Consider the following 18,514-nt stretch of genomic DNA (forward strand, 5'->3'; position numbering starts at 1 on the left):
GGGCATATGGAGAGCCAGATAGACTCCAGAGACTGGTTGACCGAGTACATCACCCTACTGAAGAAATGCCAACCAAAGTAGTTTGGAATGAAGACCTCTTAAAGTTAGGAAGGGCTTTCTAACAAACAGTCATACCCATAAATTCTTATTCACTTGAATAGGTTTAACCTGAGCAATGAGAAAATGAGCTAGATCATGAACAAGCACACAGACAAAAATCTGCAAACACATGCATGGGTGTACAGCAGCTGTACACACCAGAACAGACAGCCAACAACAAGCAACATCACTGTAGAATAATTTGCAGCCAAAGGATTTGTGGTTTTGTGTGCATGGGTATGTGTGTGTGGTGGCATTATAGTTTATTTTTTCCCAAAATAAACCTTTGGCTGAAACATTCCCAGACAGATGCAGGAACACCACACCGCAATGTTTTGCCTACCCCTTGTTTCCCTTCATTCCTAATTGGCTTCTTCAAAGAGCAGGCGGGAAGAAAGCAAGTGGTTTAACGGTGGTACACATTTAACATAGAAAGTTTAAAGAAGTCATACATGTATGGTTCTCCAAAAAAAAAAAAGTCCATGTGTACAGTAATAAAACATCAACAATCCATTAGGCTTGAGGCTTTCTGACTTCCCATTTTGTGGAGTACATGTCCACTGTGCTTTTATACAGTTGTTTTTTTTTTTTTTTTTTTTTTTTTTTTTTTTGGTTTGGTTGGTTGTTTTTTTTTTTTTTATTTGTTTTTTTTTTTTTTTCTTTTGGGTTTCTTTTTTTTTTGTCTTTAAGGGAAAAAACAAGGCAAGCAAGCTCTAGCTACTGTGGGGTTAAATGGTTCATGCATGGCTAGAGAAATTAATACTAATGCTACTGTTAGAAGGTTGACAGTCTTTGCAATGGTTTAGTCGAAAAAAAATTCAAAAATTAGTATAAATAAAATAAATTTCTTACTCATGACAAAATTCATTTAAATAATATTTTGCATGTAACATATTATTTAAGCATGAGGATAAAAGGGGCATAATCTTTCACATTATTTACATTTTTCTTACTTGAGAAATAAACACAGCAATAAAAAAGAATTTGGAAAAACCCATTAATCCAACTTACTATTGAAACCTTGTTACTCTCTTTTACCGACAAATCTCAAAAGTATTTTATATATATATATATATATATATATTTTAGTGTGCGCTCTAGGCCTCTTCATAACAGACTAGCGCATGTTTTCAGTATTTATAAAAATAAAACTAATCACTATGCTTTTGGGAGTTTGTTCCTGCATTAATCATATTTTTATACACTGTGACCAATATTGAAATAGCTGTACTTCTACGCTGATAATTTAGAGGAGAGAGTTTACACTTTAAAATGAACTAACTATAACTCCTATCTGTGGATAAACATAAATTCAATACTTTTGTGCCAGAAAATACAATTACTTTTAAATATTTAAAATATATTTTATTTCTTTCTTTCTATTGTTAACCTGACCACTATTCTATGACAACTTAAAAATAAATTTTTGGGATCATTCTCAAACTTTCCAATCAATACCATTAATATCTTAAAAAACAATTAATGAACTAATCAATGAGTAATTAGAAACAACCAAAACTCACAAATAAACATATTTTATTGTTAAAACTCCTTTCTCATCTCATATGTTTAAGGTTACAAAAAGGTTAAAAGTTATGCATGATAATCTATCTTGTTTTATTTCAAATTCTTTGGATTATTATTATCATTTTAATGAGCAAATAAATGACTAATAGCCATGAGGTATTAGTTTTAAATCTAAATTTCCTCTATGTCCTATGTCAAGAGGCAAATCAAAAGAATTTCTTAAGACAGTGAAAACATACAAAATGACAAACATCTGGAAGAAAATGTTTGTACTCTATTATGACTATCATTTTATAATAATCCCAGACATGAGAATTGTGCACAGCTAGTTTAATGGGTTTGTTTAGTTTTTATCAGCATACTCTTTAGAGAAGACTGAGAAGTTTGGGAAGAAAGGACTGGCTGTTCCTGGCAGATATGCATGTCCTTTGTGTAATCCTGAGGATGGTAATCCAAGGCCAGTCTTGGATTACCAAGATTTAACAATGGGTGAATTAGATAAGGCTATATGCTCTTTTTATCCCAATAAGTGAGTGCATATAAAGGACTTGTGTTATGTGTAGACAAGCAGAAATATAAAGGGGAAAATGCTTGAATCGTGAAGGTACTACTGATGTTTTAATGTAACAATGATGGTAGAAGGGTAGGTCATGTCATTAAATCCCATTGGCAAGTTCACAGCTGTCCTATGTCTGATAGATAAAACTTGAAGTGTTAACAATCCTTTCTTTTTAAATAACTGTACATCCTCATTAAAAACTATTAAAATATCTTTCTCTGTCTCTCCCTCTCTTTCTGTCTCTGGCTTTCTCTGTGTCTCTGTGTCTGTCTTTTTCTGTCTCTGTCTTTCTTTGTGTCTCTTTGTCTATCTCTGTCCCTTTTTGTCTCTGTCTTTCTCTGTATCTCTGTGTCTGTCTCTCTGTTGTTATCTATCTATCTATCTATCTATCTATCTATCTATCTATCTATCTACCTATCTATCTACATACCTACCTAACTCTTCCTCTCCTCAACATAATACCTACTTATTTCGGAAAAAATAATTTATGCTAGACTATCTTCAAGCCTGAGGAAGAATTCTTACAGGGACTTTTTAATAGACATGAAAATATATAGCATTATAAAATGCTCACATCAATAGACATCTTTTAGAATAATTCATATAAGGACATGAAGAAACTCTTTCTTGGATCATTTCTTAAAGTTCATGTAATGACAATGACAGGTCCCCATGACTGGGAAGATATGTGAGCCCCTTGTCCATCCTAAATTCTAATGTAAAAGTCTATATAAATTTCCTCGGAGTTATCAGAGTTAAGTACCACAACTCAACATGAATTGCAACTGTTCAGAGGGCCCCTTCAGTCAAAGGAGAATGAGTGTGCAGTATTGAGACCCACCGCCATGGAGTCAGTGTTTCACACCAATAGCTATGGGAGGAAACTGAACTTATAGATCCAATGCTTCCATCAGAGTTTTAAGGCACGGAGCACCTCTAACACTGGGGATAGGCAGACTGTTGCTTTTCAACAATTGTGATAGAAGTTGCTTCATCTACACTAGCAGCCTCTGACCTGGATCTTAGCAGGTAACAAATGCAGCCTAACATATGCCAGACAGTGTAGGCAAAACATAAAAGGACTTGTGTTTCAATATATCACTACTGAAACTTACTCCTACTGTGGCATCATTCTTCAGTATTCAAGGTTTAAATGAACATGAGCAGTAATTATTCCCTCTTAAGAACCTGATGGTTCAAAAGCTTATCCAGCTGACAACTGGCCCATCCCTCCCACTTTTTCTAAGGGATATGAGCTTTGTTTCTACTTTTAAGTTATCAGAAACCTAATTCTTGACAATATAAACTGGTATTGTCTTTTTTCAGAATTTATTCATCACAAATAAGAATAAGAACATTCTTCCACTTACTAAATATTTATTCTTTTGTTACAAGACATATTAAACTCTTAAGGTCATTAAAAAATCTGGGTATCAAGTTCTATCTCAAAATATTTCTTGAAACTCGGGGAGCTACTCACAAGTATACTGCAGAACAACAGAAAATCAGTAAAGACCATCACAAAATGTCTGTCTTACTTAGGGTCTGTAAGTTTGGGGCTCTCTAAACTATGTCTCTTGTATTTCTAAATATACAGCAATTCCCCTGTACATGATAATAGAAACCAAAGCTGGGACTCTCACTGATGTGGCTCAGACTCAGCATTTTGATGTGAACTGAATTTGAAAGCCTAGATGAAGAGCAAGGGGATGAGCAGGACATTATCCTAATGAAAGTTATTAGAACTGCATCAGAAATGAAGCAGGACTTTAGATGACCGATATATGTCAATCAAGAAAAAGGGTGGTTAGCCCCAATGTTGGGAACTAACAAGTATTACATTACATATCTCAAACTTATTTGTTCTTAGACTTATAAAGGTTGAACACTGGTTATTCTCACTGAGGTGTTGGTCTACACTTCCAGAGGGCTAAGAAGAAAAGCACTGACTTCAGTCCAGAACCATGCTGTGACACAAGGCAGGGGACATTTATTTAATAAAAAATGATTTCCCTCAAAACAAATGATTAGTTGTAACCTAAAGTACAAGCCAACTCTTAGGTAATGAAGCTGCTGATGTCTTATTCTTGCTGCCTCTAGGCTTCAGCAGTAATTTGTTAAACTTGTGCACTGTGAAAATATGACTCTCAGTTACAGATCTTTGCTGTCTTGGCATCCACAGAGAGTGATTCAACATTCCTTTCATATCTTAATAGCAAGATAGGGTGTAAACTATTTTAGACAGTGATATAATTCTAAGTTATGAACAAAATAGACTCATTAAATTTTCTGGCTATAATTCCAGAACTATAACATACTACTAAAAATTCTTTCAATTAAAAATGAACAAATACCAGACATAATTATTGGCCCTAAGTAATATATTTTGAAAGTAAGGACATACCTTGGAATCTTGTGTTTCAACACTTTGAAGGAAATTATACTTTTCAAAATTTAAACTAACTAAATTCAGAACATTCACAGTCTGCATTTTAAACCTGCCAAAGTATATTTTCATAGATAAAACAAATATGATACATATAAATAAATATAAACAAATACACACAAAAATAAAAATTTATATACTTAGCACCATTATAAAACCCTTCATATAAAAATGTAGTTATTAACACAATTCCCCCTGGATTTTCTGACATTGAGAAATTAAAACAAAATTAGCAACATTGAGAACTAAAGGTATTATCTAGACATTCTGAAATAAAACGTGTAATGTGACATTATGTCATTTAGCATATTACTTGAGTTCTTTTGACACTGAATGCCTATATCAACTGTTAGATATTGGTTTGTATTCATGTATGTGTTTGCATGTACCATCTCTTATCCCCCCCGAAGTAGATCTTAACTAGTTATAACTTGTTGCAAATTTTTGTCTAGAAAATACCTTTAGTTCTCGATGTTGCTAATTTTCACAAATTTCAGGGAAATTATGTTAATAATAACATTTTTATTTGAAAGATTTTAAAATGTGCTAAGCATATAGAATTTTATTTTATTTTTTTGCCACAGGATGCTGGTTTAAGAGTGAATGAAATAGTTTTCAGAAACAGACTCTTTTTTAAAAAAAAAAATAAGGAAATAGCTAAGACTAAACAATAGTTATGAAGGCATTTATAATCAGCACACTATGTCCCTAGGAATGCATAGTTCTGAAATGACATATTATACAGGGAAGTCTCCCTGAACATTAAGAAGATTGTTTTTTCCCCCTCTGTGTAGAATGGGAAAAAAAATGCCTGAGATTTTGTGTTTGTTTTGATTTTTGTTTTGTAAACCCTTAAACTAAATGTAAGTCCTGCACAAAGTATGTTTACAAGAAGCAGAATTTTAAATGGATAGTGACTGTCTGGGGGGGGGAGCTTACAGGAGCACATCAGAGGGGCTTCAAATGCACCTGTACCAGGAATGAGCCCTTTTTCAAAGCACCCAATTAATGTGTCCGAAAGCAAAATATTCTTTTAAAATATAGGAACACCATCTCTAAGCATACTAGGGCTAAAACCAAGACATTTGTTGCATTTTAAAGCAACAATAAACTGAATTATCTGTCTAAAACTAAGGGAAGAAACAAAATGAGTGCACGTTGACCTATATATCTTTACCGTGACAACACAAAAGTCCTCCAGGATTTGATGCTGGCAGGAAAGTGAAGAAAGGTCATTGGGTGAAATAATTAGGATTCAAAGGCCAAAGTTTAAGTTCCTACAAAATGGCATCAGTACATTGTTTAGCAGAATGGAGTATTGACAGCCAAAGAATAGAAAGTAAGTGCTTAATTTGTACTGTAGGCAGACATCAGAGGCTTGTTTACTCTGTGTAGACACATGGACATTGGACTGACAGTAACATTCTCTCATGCATTCAAAATAATTATAGTAAATTCACCAGAAACATGAAGATAGCCATGTTCAAAATAAACACACAAGAGCAAAAACTTCCTGGGTACCAATAAGTGGTTAGGAAATAAGAAGTGGGGGTTAGAAAGATGGCTCAGTGGTTCAGAGCACTGACTGCACTTCAAGAGGACCCATGTTCAATTCCCAGCACCCACGTGGCAGTTCACAAGTGTCTGCAACTCTAGTTCCAGAGGATCTGACACCTTCACACAGACATACATGCAGGCAAAACACTGATGCACATGTAATTAAAATAAATAAATTATTTAAAAAGAAAATAAAAGGAAAAATGTATCAATTGCTGTAACAGCTTAAAAGTTAAATGTGTGCATATGCTTTACAATAGCTTTAAAAATAAATAGCCTCAAATAAATAAATAAATAAATAAATAAATAAATAAATAAATAGCCTCCAAATAAATACTCCATCCCTGTAAGAGAAAAATATCAAAACTTCACTGTTAAAAAAAATAACTTTAAAAAAAGTTAGATTGTGTTTATAAATGGTAAGACATTATATTAGAAATGAATCAATGACTCCTAAAATTATCATATAGGATGAATAAAACTCAAATTAAATCACCAGAAATTGTAATTTTTTTAATTGATAAAAGTGACTCCTAAATTCACCTGGAAAGTTAAAAAAAAAAATGACAGCTAAGAGATCCCAAACAAGACAGAAGCAAAAGCAAAGAGAATCCAGCCAGAACATGATCCACTAGATGCTTAAACATCACCAAGTCACAGAGCTCAGATTCTGACCCAACAGCAAAACACAGCTAAAACTGAATTGCAGGAGCTGAGACCTCTGTTCCTAGGAGAGTAAAATCCTCAAAACTGTGACTTCAAGGTCAGGAAACATTTGACAAACAACGAAAATTAGCTGATGATTTTTTAAAATATATACTAGACCTCCTGATATTAAACAAAATACAGATAAGAATCATGTTAGTATAAAAATGTTAATGCATGTGAGGGTAACAAAGAATGACTTCAAAGAATAGAGAAAATAAGAAAATTCTAAAAAAAGAAACAAAGAGGGAAACAAAGAAAGAAATCCCACTGGTCAAAATCCTCAACGAGTTCTCTGTGTTAAAACTTAAATAAAATTGTCACAATATAAGAAAGAGTTGTTTATGAGCATAAAGCAACTCATAAGACCCAATGAGCAAACTAGTAAATTAAAGGCAAGAGTTTAAGTATATTTTTAAACCTAAAACTCGTTAGTAATTAAAGAGAAGAAGACAGATGAGCTAAGAATTTTTCAAAGTAATGTAACATGAGAGTCCTCAGTGTGGGCCAGGGTGTGGTCAGAAAGGTCACATTTAATCAGTGCTGGGAGAAGGCTCTGGGTAAAAGTTCTCCGGGATTCAACATTAGCAGAACTATTGAGATAACTTTAAAAACCAGGATTTCTGGTTCAGAAAATCATTCTATGAAGAAGGAAGAAGGTAGGAGAGGGGAAGGTGGACAAGTGTGGAGGTGGAGGAGGGGGCGGGGAGGAAAAAAGACAAGAGGACTGGGGGGCTGGGAGGTTGTGCAGCTTGTTACAGCTAAAAAACGGGTACATGTGATCAAAGTCTGTAATAAATAGACTAGATCGCATATCAGTTAAGAGTTACTCTGAGGAAATAATCACACGAGGGAATGAATTCTAATATTCGATTTCCCCCCCCCCAAAAAAAAATGTAAAATATAAAAATTAAATAAACATTTTGGTACAACTTGGTGAAAAGAAATAGAGAAGTGCATAGGAAAAAAAAATAAGGAAGGACAAAAGGAAGGAAGGACAGACCGACAGGGAGACAGAAAAAAGAAAGGAGAGAAAGAAGTGCAGCATTTTCTACTCAAGGGTCCCTGATGCAGAAACATGAGCATGCACATTCCTCCTGGCTACGTCTGTGTCTGTGTCTGCGGTGAGCTGTCCTCTCGCTCTATTATCTGTTAGGGCCTTCTTTACTTTTTCAATACCATGGCCATATATTATTTTTATAACTAGGAAAAATGTGGTCATTTTTTAAGGCTCTTAAGGGTAGAAAACCCATCAAACTGCATCCCTATCAGAACCCTCCCCCCAACTCCCAAAAACCCTCTGAATCTAGAAAATATCTGCAGATGCAGACTGGGAGTTAAAGAAGGGGAGTTGGCATTATTCCTAGGAGGCCAAGCCATTTGGTTAGCTCAATTAACATGGGGAAGAATGTCAGCCTGAGACCTTGAATTAGTCACTACAAAGATTGCCTAGTTTGCTTTGACTTGCAGAGGCCAGGCTAGGGAAGAGAAAGGGAAAGTAGGAACCAGCATGCCACTGAGCCGCTTCTTTGACCCTATCTGAGAGAAGGGCTGGGAGACCCCACCGACTGTCCTGAGGATTCTCTGCAGCCATAGAACATGGCCACCCCTCTGTGTTTCACATGCACAAAGCACTACAAATTTAGATTCTCTCCTGTCCCTAACCTGTAACTATGGAGAAAAAAAAAGTTATGCAATCTTGTTCTAGAAACATTCACCAAAAAACAAAAAACAAAAAAAATGTATTAAAAAAAAAGAGTGGCTTTTCAAGTCTCAAGATATTCTGAATTATTATCATCATTATTATTATTTATTATTATTCTTATTACTATTTGTGTTTCTTAACCTATCACTGTCTTGAGCCTACCTATTACTACTTTCATTCAAATGTTAAGGGAATGAAAACTTAAGCAGTTTGTTTGTTTTGTTTGTTTGGTTGACTAGTTGGTTGGTTGGTTGGTTTGTTTGTTTGGTTGGTTGGTTTGGTTAGTTGGTTTGGTTAGTTGGTTTGGTTGGTTGGTTGGTTTGGTTGGTTGGTTGCTTGGTTGGTTGTTTGGTTGGTTGGTTGGTTTTGTTGGTTAGTTGGTTGGTTGGTTGGTTGGTTGGTTGGTTGGTTGGTTTTTTTGTTTGGTTGGCTGGTTGGTTTGGTACTCTGCTAAGATCCATGTGGAGGACACGCCAGAAAAGCAGTAGAGATTATGTTTGTAAGTGTATTTGTTGGGTAAAATAAAGGGTCCAGGCAGAATCTACTAAGTACATCAAGCATCTTGCACATCCACCTGTACACAGGGGAGCTTGGCTTAAAAAGTAACACTGTGTTGACTGAATTGCTTCCTTTACACCTATCTTTTTTTTCTGTGATATGAATTTATAAATAGAAGACAATTAGAGTGCATGATATATCACCACCCTTGTCCAGTGACACATTCTAGTGACTATCACTTACTATACCTCCCAGTGAGCCAGTCCATTGACAAAACATAAATATTTCCCTTTTCTTTTTAAAACTAAACTAAACAAACAAACAAACAAGTGTCTGATATAAATGCACATGTCATTAGGATAAGAGCAAGTGGGGACATTTAAACTGTTTTATTCACTTTTGAACTAGTTACCTGCTTTTCGGACTTTATTAAACTAAGGTTAGAATTGCTACCTTTTGTTGTCAGTAGACTTTGTTATGATCTGCCCTCGGGCCTGTGAGATATTTTGAACTTTTACAAACCCTACTTTGCTGTTAGGAGTTTATCAATCTCCAAGAGCACAGCTCAGATATTAAAGCTAAACCCAGCTTTACGTGGAGTCCAGATATACAGCACACACGTGAGTGCCGACTGCTCTGCAAATGCTTTCCCTGTGGCGCTGAAGGATCTCACTCAGACCGGAAGCCTAGACCTGCAGCGGCTCTGCTCTGCTTTGTTTTGTAGCCTGAGAGTTGGAGTTGGGAAGAAGGTAATGTCAGAGCTGGCCACATTATTTTTGGCCTCTCCATTTTGAAAATTTGAAGGAAACAGTATCGGCTTTGTGCCAGGAAGAGACTGGCAGGCATTTTGGAAACTCCCCCCAGTGTGGCAGGCACCCCGTGATACGGGCTCAGGGGATCCTCATGCTTTGATATGTTACAGCGGGAGCTTTCAGACATGACTTACTGGGTTGTACATCTGATTGAACAACTGTTCAGCTTGCTACATTGCAAAGGTGGGGAGGCATTGCCGCACAGACAGGGAAAGAAGGAAAGATCCAGAAATAAACAGCATTAGCTCAGCAAATCCAGTGCATGTGCACAGAGGAGCTGCTCTTCAAAACAAACAAAAGCAAAAAACAACAGGAAAAAGAAATTTCAGATTTTAAACATTCTACAGTGGAAGTGAAAGGCTCAGGGTGGGGGGGGGGGACACAAATGTTGACTTTGGCTCCTAAGAGGAATAGCTGGAATAAGAAATTTAAGGTTTGTGTTACTTCCCCTTCCTCAAGTTAAATAGCCCATGAAATAAAGAAAACTGTCCACGTTCGATGACACATGGAGTGCTGGCCTCCAGCAGTGAATCAGAAGAAGTACTTTTGGCCAAGCCCACAATTTAGTACCTGAACTTCAAAGATGGAAATAATAAAAAAATTAATTAAATCATATCATTGAATTTATAGCTCTTCTTTAGTAGTAAGAGAAGATTAAATTTTCTACTTGGTGTCTAACTTAAATGGAGACCAGGAAGCATCAGGTTAGTGAAAGCGAAGGATCAGTACTCATGGCACTGTACTGACTCAAATGGGGGGAAAAAATGACAGCCTGCAGATAGAGGAAAGAAAACTGGAGCACAGTATTGTCCATAAGCGGTTTCCACTGTTTCAATTTGGAAGTTTTCAAAGGTATCCTGTTATGTTCCACGGGCTTTAGTATCCATAAGGGGCACCTACCAACTCCGTGCACAGTCAAAGATGCTGAATATTACTTATAAATAGTGTTTCCAAGTTATATTTATTAACTGCTGACACATTAATTTGAGGCTCAAGTTTAACGCATAGTAGGTAAAATACTACAGTAACTGTTATTTGCCATTAGGCTGAGGCAGGATGCCAGTTTGCTCAACTGGACTATAGCAAATGATGATTTTAACATGCTTTTTAAAATAGCTTTTTAACGAAAAGCATGATGTTGATCGGAAAACAGACGAGAAGTCATGACTGTTTGGATCCTGTGGCTTCTCAGCAAATTCCTAAAGGTACAGGTCAGTTAACCTCTACGGTTTGAGCCTTTAGAAAACATCATCCGATAGACAGTGTGTCCATACATCAACAACCAGGTCTTCACAATCCCCAGATAACTGACATTAGTGAATAGACTTAGTTATTATGACCACTGACAATTAGGAGTTATGTCTTACCTGGTTAGCATTGTTTAATTAACTTAATCAACAGTTTCCTCACACATGACTATTTGACTGACATTTCTAAGAGGTTATGATAGAACACACAGGATCCCTTTTCTGTTTATCAGAAGATGTTTAAAATGGCTTATGTATCCAAATTTGTCTACAAATTTTTGTGTAAAAAAAAAATTAGCTCACTTTAGTTAGGCATTGTTAATGGGATGACAAGTTAAAATTTCCATTGTCACTGGCAGATAAATTCTGGTCAACAAAATGCTATTAATTTACACCCTCATGTGGATTTCAAAGGGAAAACAAATACCTAGACTGTCACAAATCTTGAGTAAGATGCCACTGGGAAAACTCATAGTGTATTTATGACATGAAATTATTATATTTTTAGTTCTTAGTTAGTCAATCTATTTTACTCACAAGTCACAGGTCATTCCATTTAAAGGGGGTAAAGGCACCCCTATAAGCTTTCAGTGTTACTTAGTTTTCCTTAAATGGTGTATTTATACATATGGTCATATGCTGTTGCCCTGTGCTTTGAAATATCTAATGGAGATCTAATTTCTAAGGTAAGGCTTTAATGGAACTAGAGCAGGAATTAGAGACCATGGGGGGGGGGGAGGAGAAAACTACCTCATACCTAAATTTAGTCAATACTAGAGACCCAGATGCAACAATGTAGCATCTATAGGTATAAAATATTTCAATTATCATTTACTTTGGAAGTTCACTGCACTATGTGCTTAGACGATAGTATAAATAAAGTCTATGTAAATACTTAGGAATTAGTATTTAATTCCAGTTATCATTTCATGAATTAAACAATTCCCTGACAGTGACAACTATGTGTGTCACTTCAGTGCTGGTGACATTGTAGAGTACTAGAATGCCGGTAAATCCTGTGCTAAAATGTTGTAGGACTTGGTCTGTGAGTTTCAGTAAATGCTGTTGACTGGGAGTCTGAGGAAAAGGCAAGCTGCAAGTGATCTGCTGGACAAACCAAGCTGAACCGAGACAGAGTAGGCCGAGCCATATGGATGTAGCTTCAGTAAACAAATTGAATCATAAACATGGAGACTAGAGCATCACCATGTGAACTCTTCCATTTGTTACTATGGGATTTCAGGCCAACACTGAGCAATACTGACAAAGGGCTTATGTTCCCCACACATGTATATAAATCCTACATGTAGGGCTTTGATCTCCATGACATGGACGGTGTTTTTCAGGTGTGGGTATGTTTGAGGTTCTCCTACCACATCTAAAAGTGAGGGAAGATCATGCAAAGACCATTTCCCTTTGCAATAATGTTACATTTGAACATCACTAAGTTATCATATTAAGTAAAGGTTGGTATATTATAGAGCACAATACAAGTATGTTAAGAAAATATCCCATGTCCCAAACACTGACATGGCCAACTCAGTGTCCATTTTAATAGCCTCAAATGGGCAATTTAAACTCTTACTTCCTAGTCCAGATTCCTGCTTTACTAAATAGTATTACTTAAAGAAGGGGAGATGTTGAGACAACTCTGACACTTTTTTTTTTTTCAAATTTTCTCAGCATGTTGCTAAAAGAGATATACTAGGCATAGTTTACTTTACTTTCCCAAGTGCCTATGTGTGTGTGCTTATGTGTAATCTGTGCCTATGTACATGACTGTGTTTGCCCCTGTACAGACATGAATCAGCCAGAGGTAAGCATGAAGTTTCTTCCTTGGTTGCTTCTCTACCTTACATTCTTATACTTTGACAAACTGTCTCTTATTAACCTTAATTTACTCAATTAAGTAAACCGAGAGGCCAAAGACTCCGGAGGCCTACTTATCTCTACTTTCCAGAATAGGGTTACAGGAATATGCCATACTGCCTGGTATTTCCATGGGTCTCCTGGGGATAGGAGCTAAGCATTTTACCCAGAAGACATCTCCACAGCCACTCCTTCTGTATCTTATTGAGTAGACTCTCTTAGTGTAAAATTCCTCATGATGATTTTCCAAAAATTCCTGTGTGGTGAAACAATTACATTTCGATTTATTGTATTGTATAAGCTCATCAGAACTAGAATATTCAAATGTTAGACATTCAAAATAATTCTTGTATTGAGGTGTTGCTGCTCATATCTCTGACCGTCTGTGTCATTTCATTTTCATAACTTTGGTTGATAAATCCTGTTCTAGTGTGCTGCTGATAACAGTCTGATCTTGTTATATGCTTTGTTTGAATGTTAAGATTCTTATCCCTTCTTGTTAAGTTTATACATTGTCAAGAAGAACAAAAGACTTAAATTAATAACGTTATGAGTTTTATATGAACATAGAGTGCAGACAAACCAAACAACGTGGGAAAGAGGCGAAGGGACAAGGCGTGACTTGGGATGTACTCCACAACAGCGCAGGTCGGAGAGGACAGTGAAGGCTACAGGGAAAGAGCCTGCTTCCTTTCCCAAAGACTTCTGCCTGTGATGAGCTTCCTTAGACAGCAGGCCATTATCAGTTCACTAGAAATCCTCATTCTACAGACGCACTGGGGACTTGGCTACTTCAGTGAACATCTAGAAATTGAGAGCTGCCAGGAACATTCTCGCCAAGTTGCATTACAAAAATTGCCCTACTTCTGAAGGCTGTGGAAATTTGTCAAACTATAAGGAGACCTCTGGATTCTCTCCTCTGTTGGAAATACTCTCGTGTACCCTTTGCAGACAGTTTAGATTTTCCCAGAGAGCTGTGGCTATTTGTTATTCCCTTCATTTCTGCTATTTTGTCTTTTTCAAGTTTTCTTTCAACAGGAAACCAGATAGGTTTTTTTTTTTTAATTCAGATTTACTGAGAGAGATGTGATGCAGACTCCCCAGGAATCAACTTGAGTGTTTAATTAAAATTTTTTTATCAGCAGACAGCAAATGATACAAAGTTTGTTTATTTTGAAAAAAAAAAAAAAAACATGCTTGTTCCTTGACCACATTATAAATCCATTCTAAAATCAGCACGTCTCTTCTCAGACACCCCTTACCTTTTTCAACTGCGCTTCCAGTTTGTTGCATTCCTCCTTCTTTTGTTCAATGGCTATTTCCAGAGACTTCAGTTTGGAGTCTCTCTTCAGTCCTGCGGACGCTAATGACGATGCATGTTCTTTGAGGTCGATTAAACTAGACTGAAAGCAGAAGAATACTAGTAAGGGAAACATCTTGATTTCTCCTGGCAAGGTCAGCAACACAAATCCACTGATTCTACACAATGCAATAAAGTGTGCGTTTAACAGCAGGGGCACACCTTACTACGGTAGACTTATGGACTCTAACCTGGAAACTCAAGTCAGCCGGCTTACAGAACAGAGCGGGGTCTCGTGGCAATAGAATCAAATGGGACCAAGGGGAGCAGTCAGCACATGCAGTTTGTGTATCGGAACTCCTAAAAGTCCTGAGGTGATCTTTTAGCATCATCTCTCCAACCGGACACCTAAGCTCTCCGTTGGTGTTTACTGTAATTGAGCTGTGCAGCCTCTGAGACAGACCTGAAGCAAACTACTGACTTTGATGTGTCTTTCCAAGAATAACTCAAATACAATGGAAACATCCTATTAAACTCTATCAAATCCCCTTTCTTTAACAGAAACACAACGGTCACATTTTTCAAATATCTCCTGGTAAATCAAAGATAAAGTTCTAAACCTTTGTAGTCCAGAGTCAATAAATATGATTAATCTCCCATTCAGATACAGGGCTGCCTGTATTGCTCAGTTGTCATCCATGTCCAGAATTCTAAGCTTCCTTAGATAGCTTGAATTCTAAAAATCCAAAGAAATAAATACTTGAAGACATATCTCTGAACACAGTTTTTGCTATTAGGGCAATGTTAATCACCAAATATGAAAATGCTAAGAACCCCTACTGACAAAAACGGACCCTTTGGTCCTTTCTATCAACATTGTAATGGTAAGAAAGATAGTGTTCTCTCGGGAACAATGCTGTGCCCTAAAGCTTCATACAAGACCCTTTTCTGACAGAGCACGGGATGTCCTTAATGATGGAGGGAACTCATTGCCCAGCAGACAGCTCCTATACACATGACTCATTTTTCAAGACAACAAGCCAAAGCTTACATTCACTGTCTTGTCCAAGATCACCTAGCCAGTCATTATAAAGTTCCAAGTCTCAAACTAAAGTCTACAACTCTATTTTCATTTCTATGGGGTTGGGGCGAGGTAGGGCATGAAGGACCTTATAATCCAGTCATTTGTCACAGTGAAGACATAGGATCACCCAAACTAAATCATGAGTTCCCGAAGAACTGCAATTCTACGTTGCTTTTTTTTTTTTTAAATAGTAAATTGCCAGTTGGGATGGCCAGCTTTATTTTGGTTACTCTGTAGCTCCAAGTTATTAATCTAAGTGTTGCGAAGAGACTTTTCAGACATGAATAACACCTATAATCAATTGATGTTAAGTTTTAGGATTATCCTCTGTACTCTGGGTGGGCCTGGTCCTATCCCTTTGGGTGGGTGGAAGCTGAGGCCTTAGGAGCCTATGGATTTCAGCAGCAATCTGTGTCTGAGTTTTCTGTCTGTCCTTCCTGGTAGTCATGATGCCTGCTGGGCTGTCCCTTGGAGTATAAACCAATTCCTTTCAGAGAGTCCCTTAATTTAGTTAAATTTATTAATCTGGGTCTGCTTCTCTGACTAACCCCAAATGTCAATGCCAAGTGAATCTGACCTGAGCTGGAGATATTTCCAGAGCTGCCCATATGATGCTCACTTGTGGCTTGCATGGCTTATGGAGCTGTATCTGTCTGAAGCTTCAGCTTTGCCATCTCACCAGCGTCTCCTTTTTTATTAGGAGTGAAGTTTAAGATACAAACCCTCAAATGGCACTTCCGAATCAAAGTAGTAAAGGAGGTTATCAATGAGAGCAAAGCAAATGGTAGATCCATCCGGTCAGATTCAGCAGGACAAAATGTGTTGAAAAGAAGAATTACATTCCCCATTGCCATGGCAAAGAGACAAGCTCCTCTCTAAAAATCCAGTGAGCATCGATGTTAGGGATAAGAAGCTGTCTCTGGGCTCCCTTGGGACTCCCCTTGCATGAAAGCAGCATTTCCTTATTTAGAAAGGGCAGTGATTTGTGTAGAGTTGTCAGCATACAGGGGATGGGTAACAACGGAGGCCTGAGAGTGGTAGCTATGGATGAGAAAGATCAAGCATGACAAAGAAGCCATCCATGGAGGTTGGACATTTCTGGGAGACAGAAATCACTGTGGCAGGGACAGCTTGAAATAATGATACTGGAAAAATCAGGAACACAATGGTTTCACCCACATCTCTGCCCAAGTATACTCAGGAGCCCTGAAGTGTTTGGCATGCATCCCCTGGAACATGGAGACCGCGCCCCAAACAACTGCTCCAGAACCCCCAAGCAGAGAGCTCCTTAAGATACACCGTCTTACTGTAAAAATCACAGGGGCACTGATGCGCTATACTCATCTTTGCTATGGTGTGACATGGTGGAATGGCTTTAAATAACATGAAATAAAAAAGCCTAGGATTTTGTGCTCAGTGCCATGTTCTTTACCTGACACTGGGTGGTGCTGGGTGATGCTGGGTGATCCATTTGAGAATTGCAGGTAAATTCGAAATGACCCCCAAAGCATTAGTAAGTGAAGTGGAGTCGTTATTGCTTTTGTTGCTATGGTAACTGGTGTTCAAGCAACTGGTGTCCTAAGATTTTTTTTTCTCTAAGCCACACAAGTGTGGTTAATAAGGTAAAACATAAGGGGAAAAAAAGTTTCTAGGGACCACATTGCAGTCAGCTGAATAGTAAAGATGCCCAGATGTGTCATGGATGAAGGAAGATGCTGGAACTGTTTTCCTTACAATTCAGGCAGCCTTGTTCCCCGAGTCTTCACAGGAAACTGTGTTCCCTAAGACCATCAGTGAAATAGACATCAACAGAAGGTTTTGAGGACTGCAGATATGACACGTTTGTTTTTCCAGACTCACCTCTTTCTCTGTCAGCTCAGCCTGCAAGGCATTGACCTTCTCTTTGAGGTCTTTGTTCTCCTTTCGGAAGGATTCTATCTCTTCTAGTCTCTCCCGATCATCTCTCTCCCTTTGCTCCTTCAAGCGCTCTATTATTCTCTCCTGCAAGGCACAAAGAACACAAGGGTTAATTATTAATTCATCAGTGTATATCCCTAAGCCTATTCCATAAGAAAATTAGGGACAATTCAGCTAAAAATTTCTCTGTGGTGATCAACATGGAAACCTCAACATTGCATATATAAAGAAACATATGTATGTATATTTGTACCTGCATTTGTAAAATCAAATACGATTTGACTTGTTAATACAATTAAACATCACAGGGTGACGAAGTGTCATGTTTGTGCATGTGTGTGTATTTATATGTGTGTGCATGTATATGCATGTGCATATATATATATGCATGTGCATGTGTATGTGCACGTGTATTTATGTATGTGCATATGTGTGTGGATGTTTATGTGTCTGTACATTGTAGTGTGTGCATGTGTGCATTTATGTATGTGTATATGTGTGTGCATGTGTATGTGTATGCCTGTGTGTACATGTGCATGTGCATGTACATGGTACATGGTGTTTATGTGTGTATGTGTGTGTGGATAAAGATATGTGTAGGCTGGTGCATGTGCAGAGAGATCCTGACACCTCTTATGTTCTTAAATCTCTCTCTACCTTATTTTTTTTTTTTTTTAAAGATTTATTTATTTATTGTATATGAGTACACTATAGCTGTCTTCAGACACACCAGAAGAGGGCATCAGATCCCATTACAGATGGTTGTGAGCCCCCATGTGGTTGCTGGGAATTGAACTCAGGACCTTCTGGAAGAACAGTCAGTGCTCTTAACCGCTGAGCCACCTCTCCAGCCCCTCTACCTTATTTTTTGTGGTAGGGTTTCTCATTGATCTTGAAGCTCATTGACACGGCAGGTCTGCTTGGCCAGTGGGCTACATTAATTCTCCTTTCTCTGTCTCCCAAGTGCTAGAATTACAGGTACAAGCCCCATGACCATTTTTTTAACAAGGACACTGGGCACTGAAGTCAAGTTTGTACCATTTTGTAGGATGCACTTTATTTGCTCAGGAACCTCTGTTCTTGGAACATGCTGACCTCCAGGTAACCCAACACCATTTGTTGAAAATGCTGTCCTTTTTTCATCGGATGGTTTTAGCTCCTTTGTCAAAGATCAAGTTACCATAGTGTG

General features: G+C 37.4%; 1 protein-coding gene across 1 annotated transcript in view; it reads right to left on the reverse strand.

Annotated features, from left to right (window-relative positions):
* Nucleotides 1–18,514, reverse strand: part of ERC2 (ELKS/RAB6-interacting/CAST family member 2) — a gene marked incomplete at its 5' end in the record, with an annotated part of 796,341 nt that overhangs the window by 422,459 nt on the left and 355,368 nt on the right. Inside the window, 3 exons of the mRNA XM_080926404.1 lie at nt 10,043–10,078; nt 14,287–14,427; nt 17,269–17,409. Coding sequence (XP_080782530.1) covers nt 10,043–10,078; nt 14,287–14,427; nt 17,269–17,409 — 318 coding nt within the window. The remainder of the gene's footprint in view (nt 1–10,042; nt 10,079–14,286; nt 14,428–17,268; nt 17,410–18,514) is intronic.

Source organism: Micromys minutus (assembly GCF_963924665.1).
Source record: "Micromys minutus genome assembly, chromosome: 12".
In the NCBI taxonomy this organism is placed as follows: Eukaryota; Metazoa; Chordata; class Mammalia; order Rodentia; family Muridae; genus Micromys; species Micromys minutus.